This window comes from Bos javanicus, chromosome 19 (genome assembly GCF_032452875.1).
Source record: "Bos javanicus breed banteng chromosome 19, ARS-OSU_banteng_1.0, whole genome shotgun sequence".
NCBI classification, from domain to species: domain Eukaryota; kingdom Metazoa; phylum Chordata; class Mammalia; order Artiodactyla; family Bovidae; genus Bos; species Bos javanicus.
The window spans coordinates 49,717,655-49,737,273 of record NC_083886.1 but is presented as its reverse complement, the minus strand read 5'-3'; the positions used below and the strand labels follow the sequence as shown (position 1 = coordinate 49,737,273).

Here is a 19,619-nt window from a genome sequence, read left to right as displayed (position 1 = left end):
CAGCCTCCCAACCGTGAGAGGCACAAGATGCTTTAAACCTTCTAAAAACAGGTTCTTTAGAGAAGTTAGAAAACTATAAGTATAGTGGGCTAATTAGAAATTGTGTTGATGAAGGGTTTTTCATTTGTTGAGCCAATGTTTGTTGCTAAGTCTCCATATCCCCTGCCCTTACACACATTAATGAATATATAGAATTAACCTTTGATATTGATCACGTTAGACCTTAGGCTAAGTAAATTATTTCCTTAACTAAAACCCACTACACCCTCACCCTGTAGGAATGTAACTTTATTCTGTTTTGAGAATAATCAGCCCTGGAGAAATAAGTGTCCTGATTGACTGACCACTGTCACAAGGAGAGGGTCGTAAATTGTCAGCAGGCCCCCCTGGCCAGAAGATGATGTAACACCCCTAAGACCTCTGTATACATTTGTATGAAGCACCTGACTTTGATAAAAGTCAGGACTGCTGACCCCGAGTGACTTTTGCATAACATCTCAGTGTATAAAAGTAGACCATGGAAAATAAAGAATTGGGATCAGTTTCTCGAAATACTGGTCTCCCCATGTCGCTCTCTCTCTCACTCTGGTTGAGTCTCCATCTGGAGCGCGGAACCCACCATGCTTACTAATTATGCCTGGGCTTCTAAGATCCGACCGGGGAGGCCTCAGTGTCTCCTCTCCTTCGGGAGAACGGAAGGACGCCTGCGGCCTACGTAAGTGGTGCAAACTTCTTGTCTTGAAGTTTTATTGGTCTCCCGTTTAAACCAAGCTACTCAGCCTCTTTTCTCCACTGAATTTTCCTACTGAGCTATCCTCATCCTATTACTCTTTACATCTTTGATAAAATATTTAAATAAATAGGTCGCCGACGCCGTCCCCGCTTCGAATACCCTGGATCAGCCGGGGCAGGACCCCGGCAGGTGGCGCCCGTTTTAAACAAATCTAAAAATCCATTTCCAGAGTCTCCTCCCAGTAAGGGAGCACCCCCAATCACCAGAGTACCCCACATCCCATGACAAGAAACAGGGACCCCATCAGGAGGGCTGGCACACTCTCCAGTAACCTATTCACCTTCTGGAGAGAAGGTCATGGTCTATTCTTCCCCTGAGGGCTCTTTCCAAATGTGTGACCATCACACACACACACCTGGCCACCGGCCACAGAGACCATGGAGAGACCAGGGTTTTCCCAGAAGCTCGGACCCAGGGTATCACTCAGAACTGTCATCAGTGGACAAATGAGGAGAAAGATGTCCTAAATCTACCACATTATCCTGGGGCAATGGAGGCTAGGTATTCTAGTTCAAAAATGAACCCAGGGAGGTGTCCTGGTGGTCCAGTGGCTAAGACTATGCATTCCCAATTCAGTGGACCCGGTTTTGATCCCTGGTTGGAGAAGGCAATGGCACTCCACTCCAGTACTCTTGCCTGGAAAATCCCATGGATGGAGGCTGGTAGGCTCCAGTCTATGGGGTCACTAAGAGTCGGGCGGGCGACTTCACTTTCAGTTTTCACTTTCATGCATTGGAGAAGGAAATGGCAACCCACTCCAGTATTCTTGCCTGGAGAATCCCAGGGACGGCGGAGCCTGGTGGGCTGCTGTCTATGGAGTCGCACAGAGTCACTCACAGCTGAATTGACTTAGCAGCAGCAGCAGCTGCAGGGAACTAGATCCCATATACCACACCTAAGACCTGGAACAACAAAAGAAAGAAATCTTTTTTTTTTCTTTTTTTTAAAGGAAACTCAGGGAACCATGGAGTTTAATAGCTAAGGGATAGAGATATTTTTAAACCTGATCCTGAAAACCAAGGCAGCTCTGACTCTTGCCCCCGCCCCTAAAGACTCTCACAATTCATGGCCCCATTCCAGTGAGTACTCCCTTCTAAGTCTCTCTCAACAAAACCATCCAACTGTTTCACTTTTGAAATTTCTATTGAATTTATGGAGAAGAAAGAGACACAGCCAAAACTTTTATCTTTCTAGTTGACTGAACTGATTCTGAACCTTTTCTTTGGAGACACCAGGGCACCTCCTTTCTTGTCCATTGCAGAAGTCATCAGGTCCCTGAAACTACCACCCAGGACATCGTTCACCCTGAACTGCTTCCTCCGTCCAGCCCCAGCCCACTTCCTGAGAACACCGTGGTCACAGGGGATGGTCTGGGCTGGGTGGGGCCTGCCCGAGCTGCACCCCCATCCTGAGCAGACCTCCCTTCCGCTTTCCTGCAGACCCTCCAAAGCAAGTGCTGCTGACGCTGTCGCGCACCTCAGTGGCCGTAGGGACACTGTTCACCATCGAGTGCATGGTCCCCGCCGTGGCACCCCTCGAAGGCCTCACTGTCACCCTGCTCCGTGGTACTGAGATCTTGTACAATCAGACCTTTGTGGGGACGGCACGTTTCCCCCAAGATGCCGTGGTCACCCACCACACCACAGCTCACAGGGAAGACGGCCACCATAACTTCTCGTGCAAGGCCCAGATGGACCTGCGCTCTTGTGGTGGTGGCCTTATCCACAGATTCTCAGATCCCCAGAGGCTTGAAGTCAAAGGTGAGGGGAGCCCACAGAAGCCCAAAGGAGCGGGGACATTCGCTTTCAGCCCTTCAGGGGAAGAAAACGCCTTCGCCCCACTCTCTGCCAGGTCAGGGGAAGCACTCGGGGAAACGGCATTTGATCCCTGGGTTTCCCTGGAGCTCCTGGCAAGTTCCTAGCTTGGATCCTGACTAGTTGCTTGGTCTGAGTGAGCTGGGTGATCTTAACCAAGTCAAGCTCGTCTCTCTAGCCTTGACCCCTCTCTGCAATGATAAATTTGACCTGACTGACCCCTAAGGTCCTCAGAGGCCTGCTTCTATGACCCTAGATGGCCAGGATCCTCTTTGTCTTCAGAGAGTTTGGCCAAAGCTCCCTCATCTCTGCCCAGGGAGGGGCTTGGCCTGGACCACACCACAGCGCAGACCGTGAGGTCTGGCAACGCATGTCAGGGGACCATCTGAGTCCATCTGCCCTCACGGTCTCACAGAGGCCGGCTGGTGGCCCGGATCCCGTCCCTCTTCCCTCCAGTGATAACACCATTTGCCACTCAATCCTGCAATGCAGAGTGACAGCAGGCTGCCCAGGGGTGGGTGGGTGGGTGACGGGTAGACAGCTGCTCCCTGGAGCCTGGCACCTGGGACCGGAGGAATCTGTGACCTCTACCCCTTCTCTCCCCAGAGCCCGAGCCCAATAACCAGATGGTGACCATCATGATCGTGATAGTGCTGCTGCTCTTGTTCTGGTTCAAATAACGGCGGAGAAGTAACACCTGAGTGCAAGCCGCTTAGAAGAGGCTGAGACGGAGCCACCAGGCACAGCCCTTATCAGCGGTGTGGCCACTGTCATGGCGGCCACTGGAACTCAGTGTGGCTCCTTAGGCTGTGGTCCAGGCCTGGCTGAGGGACCATGTGAAGCAGCCTGAATACAAACACCTGGACTTAACCCCATGCCTTCGTGTCGCCTCCTAAAAATGGCCAGGAGGGGGAACCATCAGGCCTGGCTGAACTTCTGTCTCCAAATGTCTCCTCAGCCTCCCTCCGCCCTCTCCTTCAGAGGCCTTCCTGAGCCCCCGCAAACCCAGGCCCTGGTGTGCCCCCAGGACGACCCACCCGGGCACCAGGCACCCATCCTATGGGACCCTGAGTGACTCCCTCCTGAGGGAGTGTGGGTGACCCACTCTGGCCCAGAGGGGCAGAGAGACATTCTGTTCCCACGTGGCCCTCCAGGACATGGCTCTGACTTCTCTCTTCAGCCAACAGAGCCAGCATCCAGGGATGAATGTGGGGGCCCCAATGGCTTGGCTCCGGGAACCTCCCGCCAGGCCTCCCCTGCCACTCTGGTCTTTCTGAGAGCCATGGAAATGTTAGGTAGGTAGAATAGGGAAAAGGAGTCCAAAATGGCGGTGGCTAAAAGACAAGGAAGGTCAAAGGAAGGTCTGAGGACCAGAGTGAAAACTTCAGGCAGAACAAACAGCACTTCTGGCTAAGCCCAATTTGCATAGGGCAGGCCCAGGTGGAAGAAAAAACATATAAAAGGAGAAGCCAAAGCGCTTTCTCACAGACTCTCTCTCCCACGTGCATGCGCTCTTTTTTCTCTCTCTCTCTCACTCTCTCTCCCTCCCTCCCTCCCTCCTTCCCTCCGTTCCTTTCTCTCTCTCTCTCTCTCGCTATCTTCTAAATAAAATAGAGCTGTAGCACTTATATGCCTAAGAGCTGTAGCACAATTTGTCCAAGACCCGAGAGCTGTGACACGCCGAGGGCTTTAATGTCCGTTGCTCCAAATCTCTGTTGTGACGAGACAAAGAACCGAGGAACATACACTCGCGTGACAGAAACAAACTGACACAAACAAACAGAAACTGAACTGAAGTGAACTGACTGACCCACAGCTGATCCAACAATTGGTCGTGTCGACTTCCTTAACTTCTGCCAATCTAGTAGATATAAAGTGGTTTTCGTTGTGGTTTTAATTTCCCTTGCCCTTACTGAGTAAAAGCATCTTTTCATTCGTTGAGACATTTTGTTTTCTTTGAAATGTTCATCATGTCTTTAATATACTCAAACTTATCAGTTGTTTATTCTAGCAGTGGTGATCTCGAGGTCTTGCTTAGGAAATCCCTCCTTGCCCCAACGACTTAAACATCAGTTCAGTTCAGTCGCTCAGTCCTGTCAGACTCTTTGTGACCCCATGAATCGCAGCACGCCAGGCCTCCCTGTCCATCACCAACTCCCGGAGTTCACTCAGACTCATGTCCATCGAGGCAGTGATGCCATCCAGCCATCTCATCCTCTGTCGTCCCTTTCTCCTCCTGCCCCCAATCCCTCCCAGCATCAGAGTCTTTTCCAATGAGTCAACTCTTCGCATGAGGTGGCCAAAGTACTGGAGTTTCAGCTTTAGCATCATTCCTTCCAAAGAAATCCCAGGGCTGATCTCCTTCAGAATGGACTGGTTGGATCTCCTTGCAGTCCAAGGGACTCTCAAGAGTCTTCTCCAACACCACAGTTCAAAAGCATCAATTCTTCGGCACTCAGCCTTCTTCACAGTCCAACTCTCACATCCATACATGACCACAGGAAAAACCATAGCCTTGACTAGACGAACCTTTGTTGGCAAAGTAATGTCTCCGCTTTTGAATATGCTATCTAGGATGGTCATAACTTTCCTTCCAAGGACTAAGCGTCTCTTAATTTCATGGCTGCAGTCACCATCTGCAGTGATTTTGGAGCCCAGAAAAATAAAGTCTGACACTGTTTCCACTGTTTCCCCATCTATTTCCCACGAAGTGATAGGACCAGATGCCACAATCTTCGTTTTCTGAATGTTGAGCTTTAAGCCAACTTTTTCAGTCTCCACTTTCACTTTCATCAAGAGGCTTTTGAGTTCCTCTTCACTTTCTGCCATAAGGGTGGTGTCCTCTGCATATCTGAGGTTATTGATATTTCTCCCGGCAATCTTGATTCCAGCTTGTGCTTCTTCCAGCCCAGCGTTTCTCATCATGTACTCTGCATATAAGTTAAATAAGCAGGGTCACAATATACAGCCTTGACGTACTCCTTTTCCTATTTGGAACCAGTCTGTTGTTCCGTGTCCAGTTGTAACTGTTGCTTCCTGACCTGCATACAAATTTCTCAAGAGGCAGGTCAGGTGGTCTTGTATGCCCATCTCTTGAAGAATTTTCCACAGTTTATTGTGATCCACACAGTCAAAGGCTTTGGCATAGTCAATAAAGCAGAAATAGATGTTTTTCTGGAACTCTCTCACTTTTTCCATGATCCAGCAGATGTTGGCAATTTGATCTCTGGTTCCTCTGCCTTTTCTAAAACCAGCTTGAACATCAGGAAGTTCACGGTTCACATATTGCTGAAGCCTGGCTTGGAGAATTTTGAGCATTACTTTACTAGCGTGTGAGATGAGTGCAATTGTGCGGTAGTTTGAGCATTCTTCGGCATTGCCTTTCTTTGGGATTGGAATGAAAACTGACCTTTTCCAGTCCTGTGGCCACTGCTGAGTCTTCCAAATTTGCTGGCATATTGAGTGCAGCACTTTCACAGCATCGTCTTTCAGGATTTGAAAGAGCTCCACTGGAATTCCATCACCTCCACTAGCTTTGTTCGTTGTTGATGCTTTCTAAGGCCCACTTGACTTCACATTCCAGGATGTCTGGCTCTAGGTCAGTGATCACACCATCGTGATTATCTGGGTCGTGAAGATCTTTTTTGTACACTTCTTCTGTGTATTCTTGCCACCTCTTCTTAATATCTTCTGCTTCTGTTAGGTCCATACCATTTCTGTCCTTTATTGAGCCCATCTTTGCATGAAATGTTCCTTTGGTATCTCTGATTTTCTTGAAGAGATCACTAGTCTTTCCCATTTTATTGTTTTCCTCTATTTCTTTGCATTGATCGCTGAGGAAGGCTTTCTTGTCTCTTCTTGCTATTCTTTGGAACTCTGCATTCAGATGTTTATATCTTTCCTTTTCTCCTTTGCTTGTCACTTCTCTTCTTTTCACAGCTATTTGTAAGGCCTCCCCAGACAGCCATTTTGCTTTTTTGCATTTCTTTTCCCTGGGAATGGTCTTGATCCCTGTCTCCTGTACAATGTCATGAACCTCTGTCCATAGTTCATTAGGTACTCTGTCTATCAGATCTAGGCCCTTAAATCTATTTCTCACTTCCACTGTATAATCATAAGGGATTTGATTTAGGTCTTACCTGAATGATCTAGTGGTTTTCCCTACTTTCTTCAATTTAAGTCTGAATTGGGCAATAAGGAGTTCATGATCTGAGCCACAGTCAGCTCCTGGTCTTGTTTTTGCTGACTGTATAGAGCTTCTCCATCTTTGGCTGCAAAGAATATAATCAATCTGATTTCGGTGTTGACCATCTGGTGATGTCCATGTGTAGAGTCTCCTTTTGTGTTGTTGGAAGAGGGTGTTTGTTATGACCAGTGCATTTTCTTGGCAAAATTCTATTAGTCTTTGCCCTGCTTCATTCCGTATTCCAAGGCCAAATTTGCCTGTTACTCCAGGTGTTTCTTGACTTCCTACTTTTGCATTCCAGTCCCCTATAATGAAAAGGACATCTTTTTTGGGTGTTAGTTCTAAAAGGTCTTGTAGGTCTTCATAGAACCGTTCAGCTTCTTCAGCATTACTAGTTGGGGCATAGACTTGGATTACTGTGATATTGAATGGTTTGCCTTGGAAATGAACAGAGATCATTCTGTCATTTTTGAGATTGCATCCAAGTACTGCATTTTGGACTCTTTTGTTGACCATGATGTCTACTCCATTTCTTCTGAGGGATTCCTGCCCGCAGTAGTAGATATAATGGTCATCTGAGTTAAATTCACCCATTCCAGTCCATTTTAGTTCGCTGATTCCTAGAATGTCAACATTCACTCTTGCCATCTCTTGTTTGACCACTTCCAATTTGCCTTGATTCATGGACCTGACATTCCAGGTTCCTATGCAATATTGCTCTTTACAGCATCGGACCTTGCTTCTATCACCAGTCACATCCACAGCTGGGTATTGTTTTTGCTTTGGCTCCATCCCTTCATTCTTTCTGGAGTTATTTCTCCACTGATCTCTAGTAGCATATTGGGCAGCTACTGACCTGGGGAGTTCCTCTTTCAGTATCCTATCATTTTGCCTTTTCATACTGTTTATGGGGTTCTCAAGGCAAGAATACTGAAGAGGTTTGCCATTCCCTTCTCCAGTGGACCACATTCTGTCAGATCTCTCCACCATGACCCGCCCATCTTGGGTTGCCCCACGGGCATGGCTTAGTTTCATTGAGTTAGACAAGGCTGTGGTCCTAGTGTGATTAGATTGACTAGTTTTCTGTGAGTATGGTTTCAGTGTGTCTGTCCTCTGATGCCCTCTTGCAACACCTACCGTCTTACTTGGGTTTCTCTTACCTTGGGCGTGGGGTATCTCTTCAGGGCTGCTCCAGCAAAGCGCAGCTGCTGCTCCTTACCCTGGACGAGGGGTATCTCCTCACCGCCGCCCTTCCTGACCTTCAACGTGGGATAGCTCCTCTAGGCCCTCCTGCGCCCGCGCAGCCACGGCTCCTTGGACGTGGGGTCGGTCCTCCCAGCCTCCGCCCCAAGGTTTAAAAACCACCAGGCTCACACACGGTCCTTTCAACATGCGCACAGAAAACAGTGACCGATGTTCTGGCCGCACTCGCCAGGCGGACACCCTCACGGCTCTCTTCCCGCCGGGGCATTGGGGCTACGGGAGGCGGTCCCGCACCCGGGTTGCCAGCTCAGCCCATCACGTCTGACGAGGTCTCGGCTGCCGCTCGCGGCACAGGCTGAAGAGCAGGAGCCGGAGAGCCGTGCGCGCCCCTCGGGCTCCCGACCCTAGGGAAATGTAGGGTGTCCCGGGAGAGCTCCAAAGGCAGAGAGGGCGGCGATGGAAAAAAGCCCCGCTCCTCCTCGGAGGACCGGCGTTCTCAGGGGTGCGGGGCCGGCGCAGAAGTCCGGCCGGAAAGGCACCCCAGCGGACTCCCTACCGAGACCCAAGGGCGCGCGAAGAAGGAAGTCCCCGACGTAAACATACTCTCCTGTATTTTCTTATGAATTTCCCTGGTGGCTCAGCGGTAAAGAATCTGCCTGCAACACAGGAGCCACTGCAGGAGGGGAGGATTTGACCTCTGGGTCAGGAAGATCTCCTGAAGTAGGAAATGGCAACCCACTCCAGTATTCTTGCCTGGGAATTCCCATGCACAGTGGAGCCTGGCGGTCTACAGCCCACTGGGTCACAGGGTTGGACACGACTGAGTGACTAAGTATATATTTTCTTATAAAAGTTTTTAAAGTGTTCTTTTACATGTAAATCTTTAAATTAGATAGAATTGATTTCTCCATTCCAGGTGAGGAATGAAGGGATACATCCCTCCCAATGAAGGGAGCAATGTAGGGATACGTTTCCCATCTTTTTCTCCACATAGTTGACCAGTTGATCAAGCATCATTCATTTTTATCTCCTTCTCCACCCAGTGATGTCCAGGGCCATGTTTGTCAGGTGTGAGTTTCACGCAAGACTATTTCTGGGCACTTTACCTTTCCACTGGTTAATTTGCCTTCATCTACACTAAAATTATATTTTATAGTAAGTCTCCATATCTAGTAGGGCAAATCCCCTCATTTTATTCTTTAGGGGTGTCTTGGTCCTTTTGTTCTTTCCAAAATAAGGTTTAGAATCATCTTTTGTTTTCCATGAAATCCCTTATTTGGATCTATTAGAATTGCCTTAAAACTATAGGAAGAGAATTGTTCTCAATTTGAATTCCTTAGTCACGAACATGGGCGGGTTCTACATTTATTTAAATTGTGTTCAATGTCTTTCAATTGTGTTTTATAACTTTCTGACTTTAAGTCTTATATTCTGCTATCTTTTTGTTTCTGTATCACTTCCGTCTTTTTGCTACTATACATAGCGTGCTTTTTAAACTATTTTTTTTTCCTGGATACTCCATGCAGCATGCAGAACTTCCCTGACCAGGGATCAAACCTGTGGCCCCTGGAGTGTAAGTGCAGAGTCTTAACCACTGGACCACCAGGGAAGTCCTAAATTACATTTTTGTATGTTACTGTTCTATACAAAAGCAATTTCTTTTTGGATATTGATCTTACAGCTAGCTGTCTTGCTAAAATCTGATTATTTTGGATCATTTGTCTGATCATTCATTTGAATGTTCTATCTAGGCAACCATATCATATGAAAATACTGATGATTTTGCTCTGTTCCCATCCCTAGGCCTTTAATTTCTTTTGCTTGTCTTACTATATTGTCTAGGACCTCTGGTAAAATGTTACATAGAAGCAAAGATAGTGGGCATCCTTGTTTGGTTCCAGATTTTAAAGGAAATGCCCCTAAGATGTACTCATTAAAAAAAATAATACAGATGTTAAAAAAAATAATAGTACATATGCAAAATTTTTCTAAGTTTCCTTTATCATGTTAAGGATTTCCTTCTAGTAACAAGTAACTAGTAACAAGTAACACCTAGTAACAAGTAACACCTGAGTGCAAGCCGCTTACAAGAGGCTGAGACAGAGCCACCGGGCACAGCCTATGTGAGCAGCTTGGCCACTGTCATGGCGGCCACTGGAACTCAGTGTGGCTCCTTAGGGTGTGGTCCAGGCCTGGCTGAGGGACCATGTGAAGCAGCCTGAATACAAACACCTGGACTTAACCCCGTGCCTTCGTGTCGCCTCCTGGGAATGGCCAGCAGGGGGAGCCACCAGGCCTGGCTGAACTTCTGTCTCCAAATGTCTCCTCAGCCTCCCTCCACCCTCTCCTTCAGAGGCCTTCCTGAGCCACAGCAAACCCAGGCCCTGGTGTGCCCCAAGGCCGACCCGCCTGGGCACCAGGCACCCAGCCTCATGGGACCCTGAGTGACTCCCTCCTGAGGGAGGCTGGGAAGACCCGCCCTGGCCCAGAGGTGCAGAGAGACACTCTGTTCCCAGAGTTGTGACATGATCCGAGAGCTGTGACGTGCCGAGGGCTTCAATGTCCGTCGCTCCAGATCTTTGTTGTGACGAAGCTCGGTTCTTTGTCTCGTCATAACAAAGATTTGGAGCGACGGACATTAAAGCCCTCGGCGCGTCACAGCTCTCGGGTCTTGGACAAAACCGTGCTACAGCTGTTAGGCAAATCAGTGTTACAGCTCTATTTTATTTAGGAGATAGCAGGAGAATCCAAGACTCAAAGAGAAGAGAGTGGAGGAGTGCATGGGGAGGGAGAGGGAGAGAGCGCGTGCGCATGTACGCGGGACAGAGAGTCCGAGAGAAAGCGCTTTGGCTCCTCCTTTTATAAGTTTTTTCCTCCACCTGAGCCTGCCCTATGCAAATTGGGCTTAGCCAGGAGTGCTGTTTGTTCTGTTTGTTCTGCCTGAAGTCTTCACTCTGGTCCTCGGACCTTCCTGTCTTTTAGCCACCGCCATCTTGGACTCCTTTTCCCTATTCTACCTACCTAACATTCCCCCCTCAAGAGATGGGAGGCCCAATTCTTTGGGAATAGGGGCGTCGAGGTCTTTCTGGCTACTCCCTGCTGAACTGGGACAGCGAGGGGTATTGGGCCTCCCCCTCTTGCTAGTCTCAATCCTCAGAGTCCTTATAGCGGTGTCCAAGGGTGTGTGATATTTTCCGTGGTCAGCTGTAGTTTTATATCTTTGTTGAACTGGCACTGCATGTTGTAGCTGGTTGACCTGGGCAGAGACAAAACAGGTTAGACAATTGACAGTACATGGAATAAGCATAAGCATCATCAATATAGCGTAACAAGGACTAGTAGGGACATTAGTCAATTTTAAATTCACATCGCCAGGATGGCTCAAGTCCCTCCTTGTTCAGGGATCAGAAGGTCTATCTCCTGTCTGTTTTGGAGTACAGTCAAGCTGTGTTGGCTCCTTAGAGTTATCCTGAGAAATCTTATCCCCAGAAACCAGATTTTGGGGGTGTTCATTAGAATGACAATCATTGGTAGTTCTGAATAGGTATCTGAGATCTCCCAGGGGCTCACAGGTGTATTGAGTGTCCTCTTCTGTTTTCTTCCATGGCTTGACTCGTGAGTAGTGAATCCAGGAGTCCTGTCCTGGTACCTGGTACCCTGACTGCTGTGGGGGTAGAAAGTATTACAGGATAGGGGCCCTTCCATGTGGGCTGGAATTGAGCCTTTGGGGACCCATCTTTCCAGACTTTAATTAGGACTTCCTAATTTAATTAGGAGTTCCTGGAGCATATAGTGGTGACTCTTTATAATCTTTTGGGTCCTGGTTCATACCCCACAAGCGTATATCCTGTTGGAATTGCCCAATGGCCATGGTATAAGACTGGAGGGTCTGAACCTCTGGATCTAGGAAGAGGTCATTGACATAAACAAAAGGTCTCCCATATAGCATCTCATAAGGACTAAGACCAACCTGTTCCTTAGGGGCAATGCGGGTGCAGAGGAGAGCTATTGGTAAAGCCTCCTTCCTTCCCAGGGAGGTCTCCTGGGTTATCTTTTTTATCGATGATTTTAAGAATTGATTGGCTCTTTCTACTTTTCCTGAAGATTGAGGCCTCCAGGCACAATGGAGATAATAAGTAATGCCCAATGCTTTCGAGACTCCTTGGGTGACCTTAGAAGTAAATGATGTCCCATTGTCACTTTGTAATGACCTGGGCAGACCAAATCTTGGAATGATTTCATGGAGCAGTTTTTTTACCACCTCCTCAGCCTTCTCAGTCCGGGTGGGAAAGCCTTCAATCCATCCTGTGAATGTATATATCATAACTAATAGGTATTTATACCCTTGAGAAACTGGCATCTGGGTGAAGTCCATCTGCCAGTCCTCTCCTGGGTAGGCCCCACGTCATTGGATGGGCTGGGCCAGCTGGGATCTTTGAGCTCCTTGGGGGTTGTTTAATTGGCAAGTGGGACAAGAGGAGACCACCTGTCTTATAGTTGTTTGGAGGCCTGTTCCTCTGAAGGACCTTTCTAGTACTCTTTGGAGGGCCTTTTCTCCTAAATGAGTAGTGGCATGTAAGGAGTTAACCAACTTCCATTGGAGGTTTCCAGGCAGAAAAAGGAGTCCCTCCTTTTGGAACCACCCCATATGATCTTCTTGAAAGCCCTCGCTCTTAGCTTTAAGAGTCTTACCTTCAGTATATGAAGGAGTTTCTGGCAAATCAGCCTGTGGAACTAAGGTGGCAATCCCTATTAGGTCATGGTTCTGTAATGCTGCTCTCCTAGCTGCCTGATCAGCTGCTTGGTTCCCTCGTGCCACTTCCGTGTTCCCTTTTTGGTGTCCTTTACAGTGGGAGACTGAAACCTCAGTGGGCAGATGGACTGCCTCCAAGAGTCGAAGAATCTGATCACCATATTTGATTGGGGACCCTTGGGTGGTCAAGTGGCCCCTTTCTTTCCAAACAGCCGCATGTGCATGTAGCACCAAAAAGGCATACTTGGAGTCAGTGTAAATGGCTATTCTTTTTCCTTTTCCCAGCTCTAAAGCTCGAGTCAGGGCTATGAGCTCAGCTAATTGGGCTGAAGTACCTGGTGGCAGAGGCTTAGCCTCTATGGTCTCAAAATTGGAGATTACTGCATACCCGGCTCTTCTTTTTCCATCCAAGACAAAGCTGATTCCATCAGTGTACCAGATTTCCTCAGGATTGGTCAGAGGATCTTCTGACAATCCCTCCCGGGGTTTTGTCCAGGGGTCCAAGATTTCTAGACAAGAGTGAAAAGGGAGAGAGCCCTCGGGGGTAGGTAGGAGGGTGGCTGGGTTAAGAACCTCACAAGGGGATATAGTGAGGCCTGGATTTTCCATCAGCATTACTTGATATCTGAGGATTCTTTGATCAGACATCCATAAATGTCCTCTCCCATTTAGGAGTTGTTTTACTTGGTGGCTGGTAAAAATAGTTAGTTTGCCCCCAAAGGAGAGTTTTAAAGCATCTTCTATCATGATTGCAATAGCTGCAAGATTTCGAAGGCAGGGGGGCCAACCTCGGGAAGTTGGATCCAGCCTCTTGGATAAGTAAGCTACAGGCTGGGGCTCAGATCCCAACCTTTGAGTTAACACTCCCAAGGCTATTCCCTCTCTTTCATGGACATAAAGTTGGGATGCTTTTTCTGGGTCTGGCAACCTCAAGGCAGGTGCCTGAGTTAAGGCCTGTTTTAGTGTAGCCTCTGCCTCCTTTTGAGGAGTTCCCCACATCAGTGGGATTGAATCATCTCGTCCCTTTAAGCTTTCATATAAGGGCTGGGCAATTAGACCATAGCTGGGTATCCAGATTCTACAATAACCAGTTAGCCCCAGGAAAGCTCGCAATTGTTTTCGAGTCGTGGGGGAGGGCAACTGGAGGATTCCTTTTACGCGATCAGAGGACTGCCTCTTGGACCCGTGTGTAGTCTGAACTCCCAGGTAAGTCCCAAGCCTCTCTTTTGAGAGGATATTGTTTCTGGTTAGGAAACCGAGTGGGATCTCGGAGGACAATGAGGACCGGTTCAGCTTGGTGGGCTCGCCCAGGAATCCCCTGATCCCACACCTGGGGGTTAATTTTGTCTTCCCATAGTTTTTGGGCCCTCTCTATTGAAGGTGTAATGGGTTCTTCAGTAGTAACCAGGAGCTGTAGAGCTCTAGGGGCTGAAAAACTTCCCATCACAAGGGTGGTCCCCAGTTTAGTGAGTATATCTCTTCCCAATAAGGGGGTAGGACACTCAGGGACCACCAGAAACTGGTGGGAAAATATTTGTCCATCTCAGCAACAAAGAAGTGCTCGGGTGAATCTTTTAGTAGTTGCTTTTCCTGTAGCACCCAAAATGGTACAGGTTTGGGAGGAGAAGGCTCCGGAGTAGGAGATCAAGACAGAGTAGGTGGGTAGCCCCTGTGTCAACCAAGAAATTCTTGGACCTACCTGCCTCATCCAGTCGCACCCTTGGCTCCAGCCCCGTGATGGTTATCTGTGACAGGCGGGCTGGCTGGAGCGGGCCGCTTCAGTCCTCTCGAACCATCGTGAGGGGTAGGCTTGGCGCTTGACCTTGAGGCTCTTGGGTACTGAGGGCAGAGTGCCGCCCAATGTCCCAGTTGATGGCATTTGTGGCAAGCCGTTCTAGGAGACTTGTCACAGTTTGGACACTCTTGGGCCCAATGCCCCGCCTGTCTACAGATCAGGCATCTGTCTCGTGCCTTGTCCCTCAAGGACTCGGGGTTTGCCATAGGGCTTCTCTGGAGGGCAGCCAGCATCTGGGCATGCCTTGTCTCTTTCTTTCTCTCCTTCTCCTGGGCATTGGCCTCCTTCTCCTGTTCTCTGTTATAAAAGGTATTGGTGGCTGTCTGGACCATCTCATCTAAAGAGGCAGCAGGGTCCTGCTGTTGTAGCTGCTGTAACTTAATTCTGATATCTGACGCACATTGGGACAGGAATTTGTCCCAGGTGATTTTAAAGGAATCACCCGTCCCTCGTAAGAGTCTAAGTCCAGGTTGGTAAACTTTTGGAGTGCCTCTTTTAGCCTCTCCAGAAAGGCAATGGGGTTCTCATTGGGCTCCTGAGTTATTGCTGAGACTGGGCACAGTCCCGCAAGTAATAGGCTTCTTTCTGTTTCCATAGGTAGACTTCCTTAGGGGTGAGTCTTTCTGAAGCTTATCCTACCCAGAACTGTTGCAACCTGAGAGCCAGGCGTCCCCGGGTCGGGGTGCAGATCCCCAGGCAGGCTGAGGCATGACAGCCTCCTAGAGATCGAATCCTCAGGCAGGTCGAGGCGTGACGGCCTCCCGAGGATTGGGTCCCTGGGCAGGTCGAGGCGTGACGACCTCCTGGGACCCCTGGGACTAGAGGATCCCCGAACAGGTTGAAGCGTGACAACCTTTCGAAGACCGATCCCTAGGCAGGTCAAGGTGTGATGACCTCCGGGGACCCCCCGGACTGGAGTTTGGGCGTCCCCAAGATCTCCAGTGTGACCAGTATTGGGTAGGATTAGGGGGTTGGATATTATAGAGTATTTCCCTCCCAAGGCCAGCTATTTTCTGGTGTCTCTCCAGAAGATTGTAGAGGCAACCTTGTGGGTCTGGATGGGGCTCAGGAAAAGAGTATGAAACAGGAGGGAAGGGGGCAGAGCACAAATTTTGAAAGAATGACATAGCACAAGGGTATAATGTAAACCAATTAAAATCAATTGGGTCCAAGATGACAAGTCAAATTCAAGTAAACCTTAATCCCCAATCTATAAGCCAACAGACACAGGCAGAGGTGGCAAGACAGCTCCAAGGCACAAGGTCAGAAGAGGGAGGAGTGGGTGGTTCCCCAATGGCTGGGATGATCCTCTCACTCATTAGCATATGAATTCCATCCCCTCACAAAACCTAGCCAGGCCTAATTCCATGGCCGAAGCCTTTGCCCTCAGCAATGGTTCACACCCTGAAGCGTGGCTTCTCTCTGGATCCTAACAAATCTACCTCTTATCGCTTTGTCTCTCAATGAATTTTTGCAATGAGACATCAGAGCCTGAGTTTCATTAGTTTTGGCCGGGCTTGAGTCCCGGGAGAGAGCTGAAGGACAGGAGGAAAAAGCAGTGGGAAAAACGTGCCAAGGAATCCCCTTCATAGCCCACTGGAAGATTTGCCAAATATCTGACGGGTGCTCACAGTTTCATTGGTCTGATCCTTGGCACAGAGAAGAGAAAGGACAGAAGAACCCCCACCGGCTTGGGTAACAACTACTGGGGCTCAGCAGATAGTGCCTTTGGGACATGCTGAGGAGCAGCCTCTCCAGAGTCCCTCAGTTGTGCCCCTGTCGCCCGCCTGTTTGCAGGAGGTTCGAGGAAACAAGAAACGAGAGATTGTAAAGGTCCCTCCAGCCATAGGAGCGAGGACCTCTTACCTTAACTGGAGGTCTTCTGGAATCTGAGACTGGGCCGCGTGAGCTTTCTGCTGAGTTCGTTTTTCGCTGTCCCGGTTTCCAGCACGATGGGCCTTCCCCTGCGCTGGGTTTCTTCGCCTTCTGCTTCTAGCGCGGGAGCTTCGCTGAGCTGGGCTCCTGCTGTGCTTGGCCTCTTCCACGCAGAGGTTGTTTCAGCCAGGTTAAACCCGAGTCACGGCACCATAGATGTCACGCGAGTGTATGTTCCTCGGTTCTTTGTCTCGTCACAACAAAGATTTGGAGCGACGGACATTAAAGCCCTCAGCGCGTCACAGCTCTTGGGTCTTGGACAAACTGTGCTACAGCTCTTAGGCAAATCAGTGTTACAGCTCTATTTTATTTAGGAGATAGCAGGAGAATCCAAGACTCAAAGAGAAGAGAGTGGAGGAGTGCGTGGGGAGGGAGAGAGAGAGAGAGAGAAAGAGAGCATGCGCATGCACGCGGGACAGAGAGTCCAAGAGAAAGCGCTTTGGCTCCTCCTTTTATATGTTTCTTCCTCCACCTGGGCCTGCCCTGTGCAAATTGGGCTTAGCCAGGAGTGCTGTTTGTTCTGTTTGTTTTGCCTGAAGTCTTCACTCTGGTCCTCGGACCTTCCTTGTCTTTTAGCCACCGCCATTTTGGACTCCTTTTCCCTATTCTACTTACCTAACACTACCTAACAGAAACAAAAGCAATCCTCGCCTCTTACCTCCAGTTCTGTTATTGGGCCAAATGGAGACCCCGCAGCCCTGGTCATCCAGAGAGAGGGAAAGGGGAGGAGTTCGAGGGAGGGCTCCGTCTCCCAGGCCTCTGCCAGCCGGGGCAGCGATCAATGGGACAGGGTTGGCCTTTCACGTGGCTTCTGGGGCGTGAACGGGGCTGTAAGGCGCTCTCACCCGGATCAGAGATCAGGTTGGTTCAAGGTCTCCGTGTGGTGGAGACGGGACTCATCCACTCTGGGGAGACGGCCTGGTTGGGGATGGGGGCGTAAGAAGGGTTGCCAGGTGTAGAAAGGGATTGTTAGGCACGAGAGGGACACAGGAGCTCCAGGACTATTTGCAGCTCCGTGATGAAGCTGGCGTGGGCTCCAGGGTTGATGTCTGTTCTCATATCACGAGGCTCTCAGCATCATAGTAGTGAGAGAGTCAATTCCTAGGCAGGTCGATAAGAAGTCTGGGGTCCCCAAGGAGGAGGTGATAGGGGTCTGGAATTCTCAAGGAGGAGGAAAGAACAAACATCTCTTTTTCTCTCCATTCCTTAGCCTTAGTCACATGCTATGGGTGGTTTAGTCGCTAAATCGTGTCTGACTCTTGTGACCCCAGGGACTGTAGCCCGCCAGGCTCCCCTGTCCCTGAGATTCTCCAGGCATGAAGCAAGAATACTGGAATGGGTTGCCATTTCCTTCTCCTGGGGATCTTCCTGATCCAGGAATTGAACCCAGGTCTCCTGCATTGCAGGCAGATTGTCTCACAACTGAGCTATAAGGGAAGTCCTTAGTCACATAAGAGGCTTTTTTCTTTAAGCCCAGGAACTGATAATTACAACAAACAACTCAGTTTAAACTCTGTACTGAGGGTTATATAACAACAATGTATCCTGCTTGAGGGCAGTTCTCCCTTCCTGAAAACCTTGGGGCCAATCCTGTTGTCTTAAAATGTAAATTATGGGAGGGGGGTCTAACAAGATCTTTACAACCTAAACACAATCTTTTGATTTATTGTAATTACTAATTTAAAAAGTATCTAACTCCCTTGCTAACACTAGAGAGGGGGGCACTCCCCATTCCCTTCTGATGTCTACTTCAGAAGCTTTCTCTGTGCTTTTCATACTTTAATAAAACTCTGCTACATAAAAGCGCTTGAGAGATCACGCCTGGTTTCTGGTCCCTAAGCTAAATCTTTTTCTTTGGAAATCACGAGTCTGAGACCCTTCACTGGAAGCTATCAGTAGTCTGGGGGGAGAAGCACCCTCACCGAGACTACTCCCTGCCTCAGTGGACCCCAAGGAAGAAAAGTTAAGGGGACAGAACCCTGGTCTGTGGTAATAATAAGACCAGCCCCCAACGCCCCAGGGCACATGGCCCTTCCAGCATTCCGATCTCTCCCTTGGCCTAGGCGCTGCTGACCACCCACCCGGTCCCTACCTGAAGCCGGGGATACATCTGCACCCACAGTTCCCATGGCACTGGTGGGTGGGGGTCGGGCACGGCTCTGCTGAGATGAAGAAGAGAAAAGAGATCCCCCATCAGAGTTCCTGGGGTGGCCTCAGCAAGTTCACCCACAGGTCTCCCACACCACCCCTGGCCCCTGGCTCCCTCTTTCAACCCCAGGGCAAGGCCCTGACAGCACCCAGATGCCCAGCCTCACTGAGCTCCCCTTTTCTCAGATGCTGGATGGTGGTGCTGAACCTCAGTCCAGTCCTGCAGGCAGGGCTGGTGTAGGCGAGGGGGAAGGAGAGGGTCTGGCCCGGGGAGCAGGGGGCCCAGGACAGGCATCAGGCAAGGCAGGTAGTGGTGGTGGAAACCCAGAGGGCCCTCCTCCTGCGGTTCCGTCTCTTCCTCCTGTTGACCCTCCAAGGAGAGCTGGGGGTTGTGCAAATGGAAGGGGACACAGTGTCAGACTCCCTGCCCCTGCTCCTGTCTGCACTGCGCTCAGTCTCTTCAGTCGTGTCCGACTCCTTGCAACCCCGTGGACTGTGGTCCGCCAGGGTTATCTGTCCAGGGATTCCCCAGGCAAGAATATGGAAGGGGTTGCCATTCGCTCTTCTGGGGGATCTTCCTACCGAGTGATCGAACCCCAGACTCCTGCATCTCCTGCATCGGCAGGTGGACTCTTTACCACTCGGCCACCGGGAAAGCCCTGTCTTGGTCTCAGACACATACTCATTTGTGTCTTTCCTAAGCCAGGACTTTCAGTGGCAGGTGCTGAGGGGCAGGCCTGTGAGAGCAAAACCTCTGCTTGTGGGTGAGCCCAGCTGGCTGCCTAGCACCAGCTCTGAAACTCTGCCTCATGGTACAAAGCTACTCTGCCAGGGGAGGGTTTTTTTAATTGTTAGGTGAAGTGGCAGATGTGAAAAGGTCTCAGAACACAATCGTTCTTAGTTGTAAGTAGAAGAGTTTGGTGGTTGGGGATTCGTATACAGGGAAGACCCTGCTCCCTGATGTTGACAAGCCTCCTGCAGGGGTTCAGTGG

General features: G+C 49.5%; 1 protein-coding gene, 1 long non-coding RNA gene and 1 other non-coding gene across 3 annotated transcripts; 1 reads left to right on the top strand and 2 right to left on the bottom strand.

Moving 5' to 3' along the window:
* The first annotated feature begins 1,878 nt into the window (after positions 1 to 1,878).
* On the top strand, positions 1,879 to 3,477 carry LOC133232653 (intercellular adhesion molecule 2-like). Its single transcript, XM_061392370.1, has 2 exons — positions 1,879 to 2,553; positions 3,214 to 3,477. The coding sequence occupies exons 1-2, from the start codon at positions 2,307 to 2,309 to the stop codon at positions 3,285 to 3,287; spliced, it is 321 nt and encodes a 106-aa protein (XP_061248354.1). The 5' UTR covers positions 1,879 to 2,306; the 3' UTR covers positions 3,288 to 3,477.
* Positions 3,478 to 4,262: 785 nt separating this feature from the next.
* LOC133232659 (uncharacterized) lies at positions 4,263 to 17,887 on the bottom strand. Its single transcript, XR_009731420.1, has 2 exons — positions 17,100 to 17,887; positions 4,263 to 4,354 (listed from the first exon to the last, which is right to left on the bottom strand). It is a non-coding gene; the product is annotated as an uncharacterized LOC133232659 (long non-coding RNA).
* Positions 9,533 to 9,605, bottom strand: TRNAV-UAC (transfer RNA valine (anticodon UAC)). Its single transcript has one exon. It is a non-coding gene; the product is annotated as a tRNA-Val (tRNA).
* Positions 17,888 to 19,619: the final 1,732 nt, after the last annotated feature.

Excerpts from the sequence above, each read along its gene's own strand:
- LOC133232653 (XM_061392370.1), top strand. The coding sequence starts at position 2,307 with ATGGTCCCCGCCGTGGCACCCCTCGAAGGCCTCACTGTCACCCTGCTC. Across the intron at positions 2,554-3,213 it reads CCAGAGGCTTGAAGTCAAAG|AGCCCGAGCCCAATAACCAG; the intron begins GTGAGGGGAGCC and ends TTCTCTCCCCAG.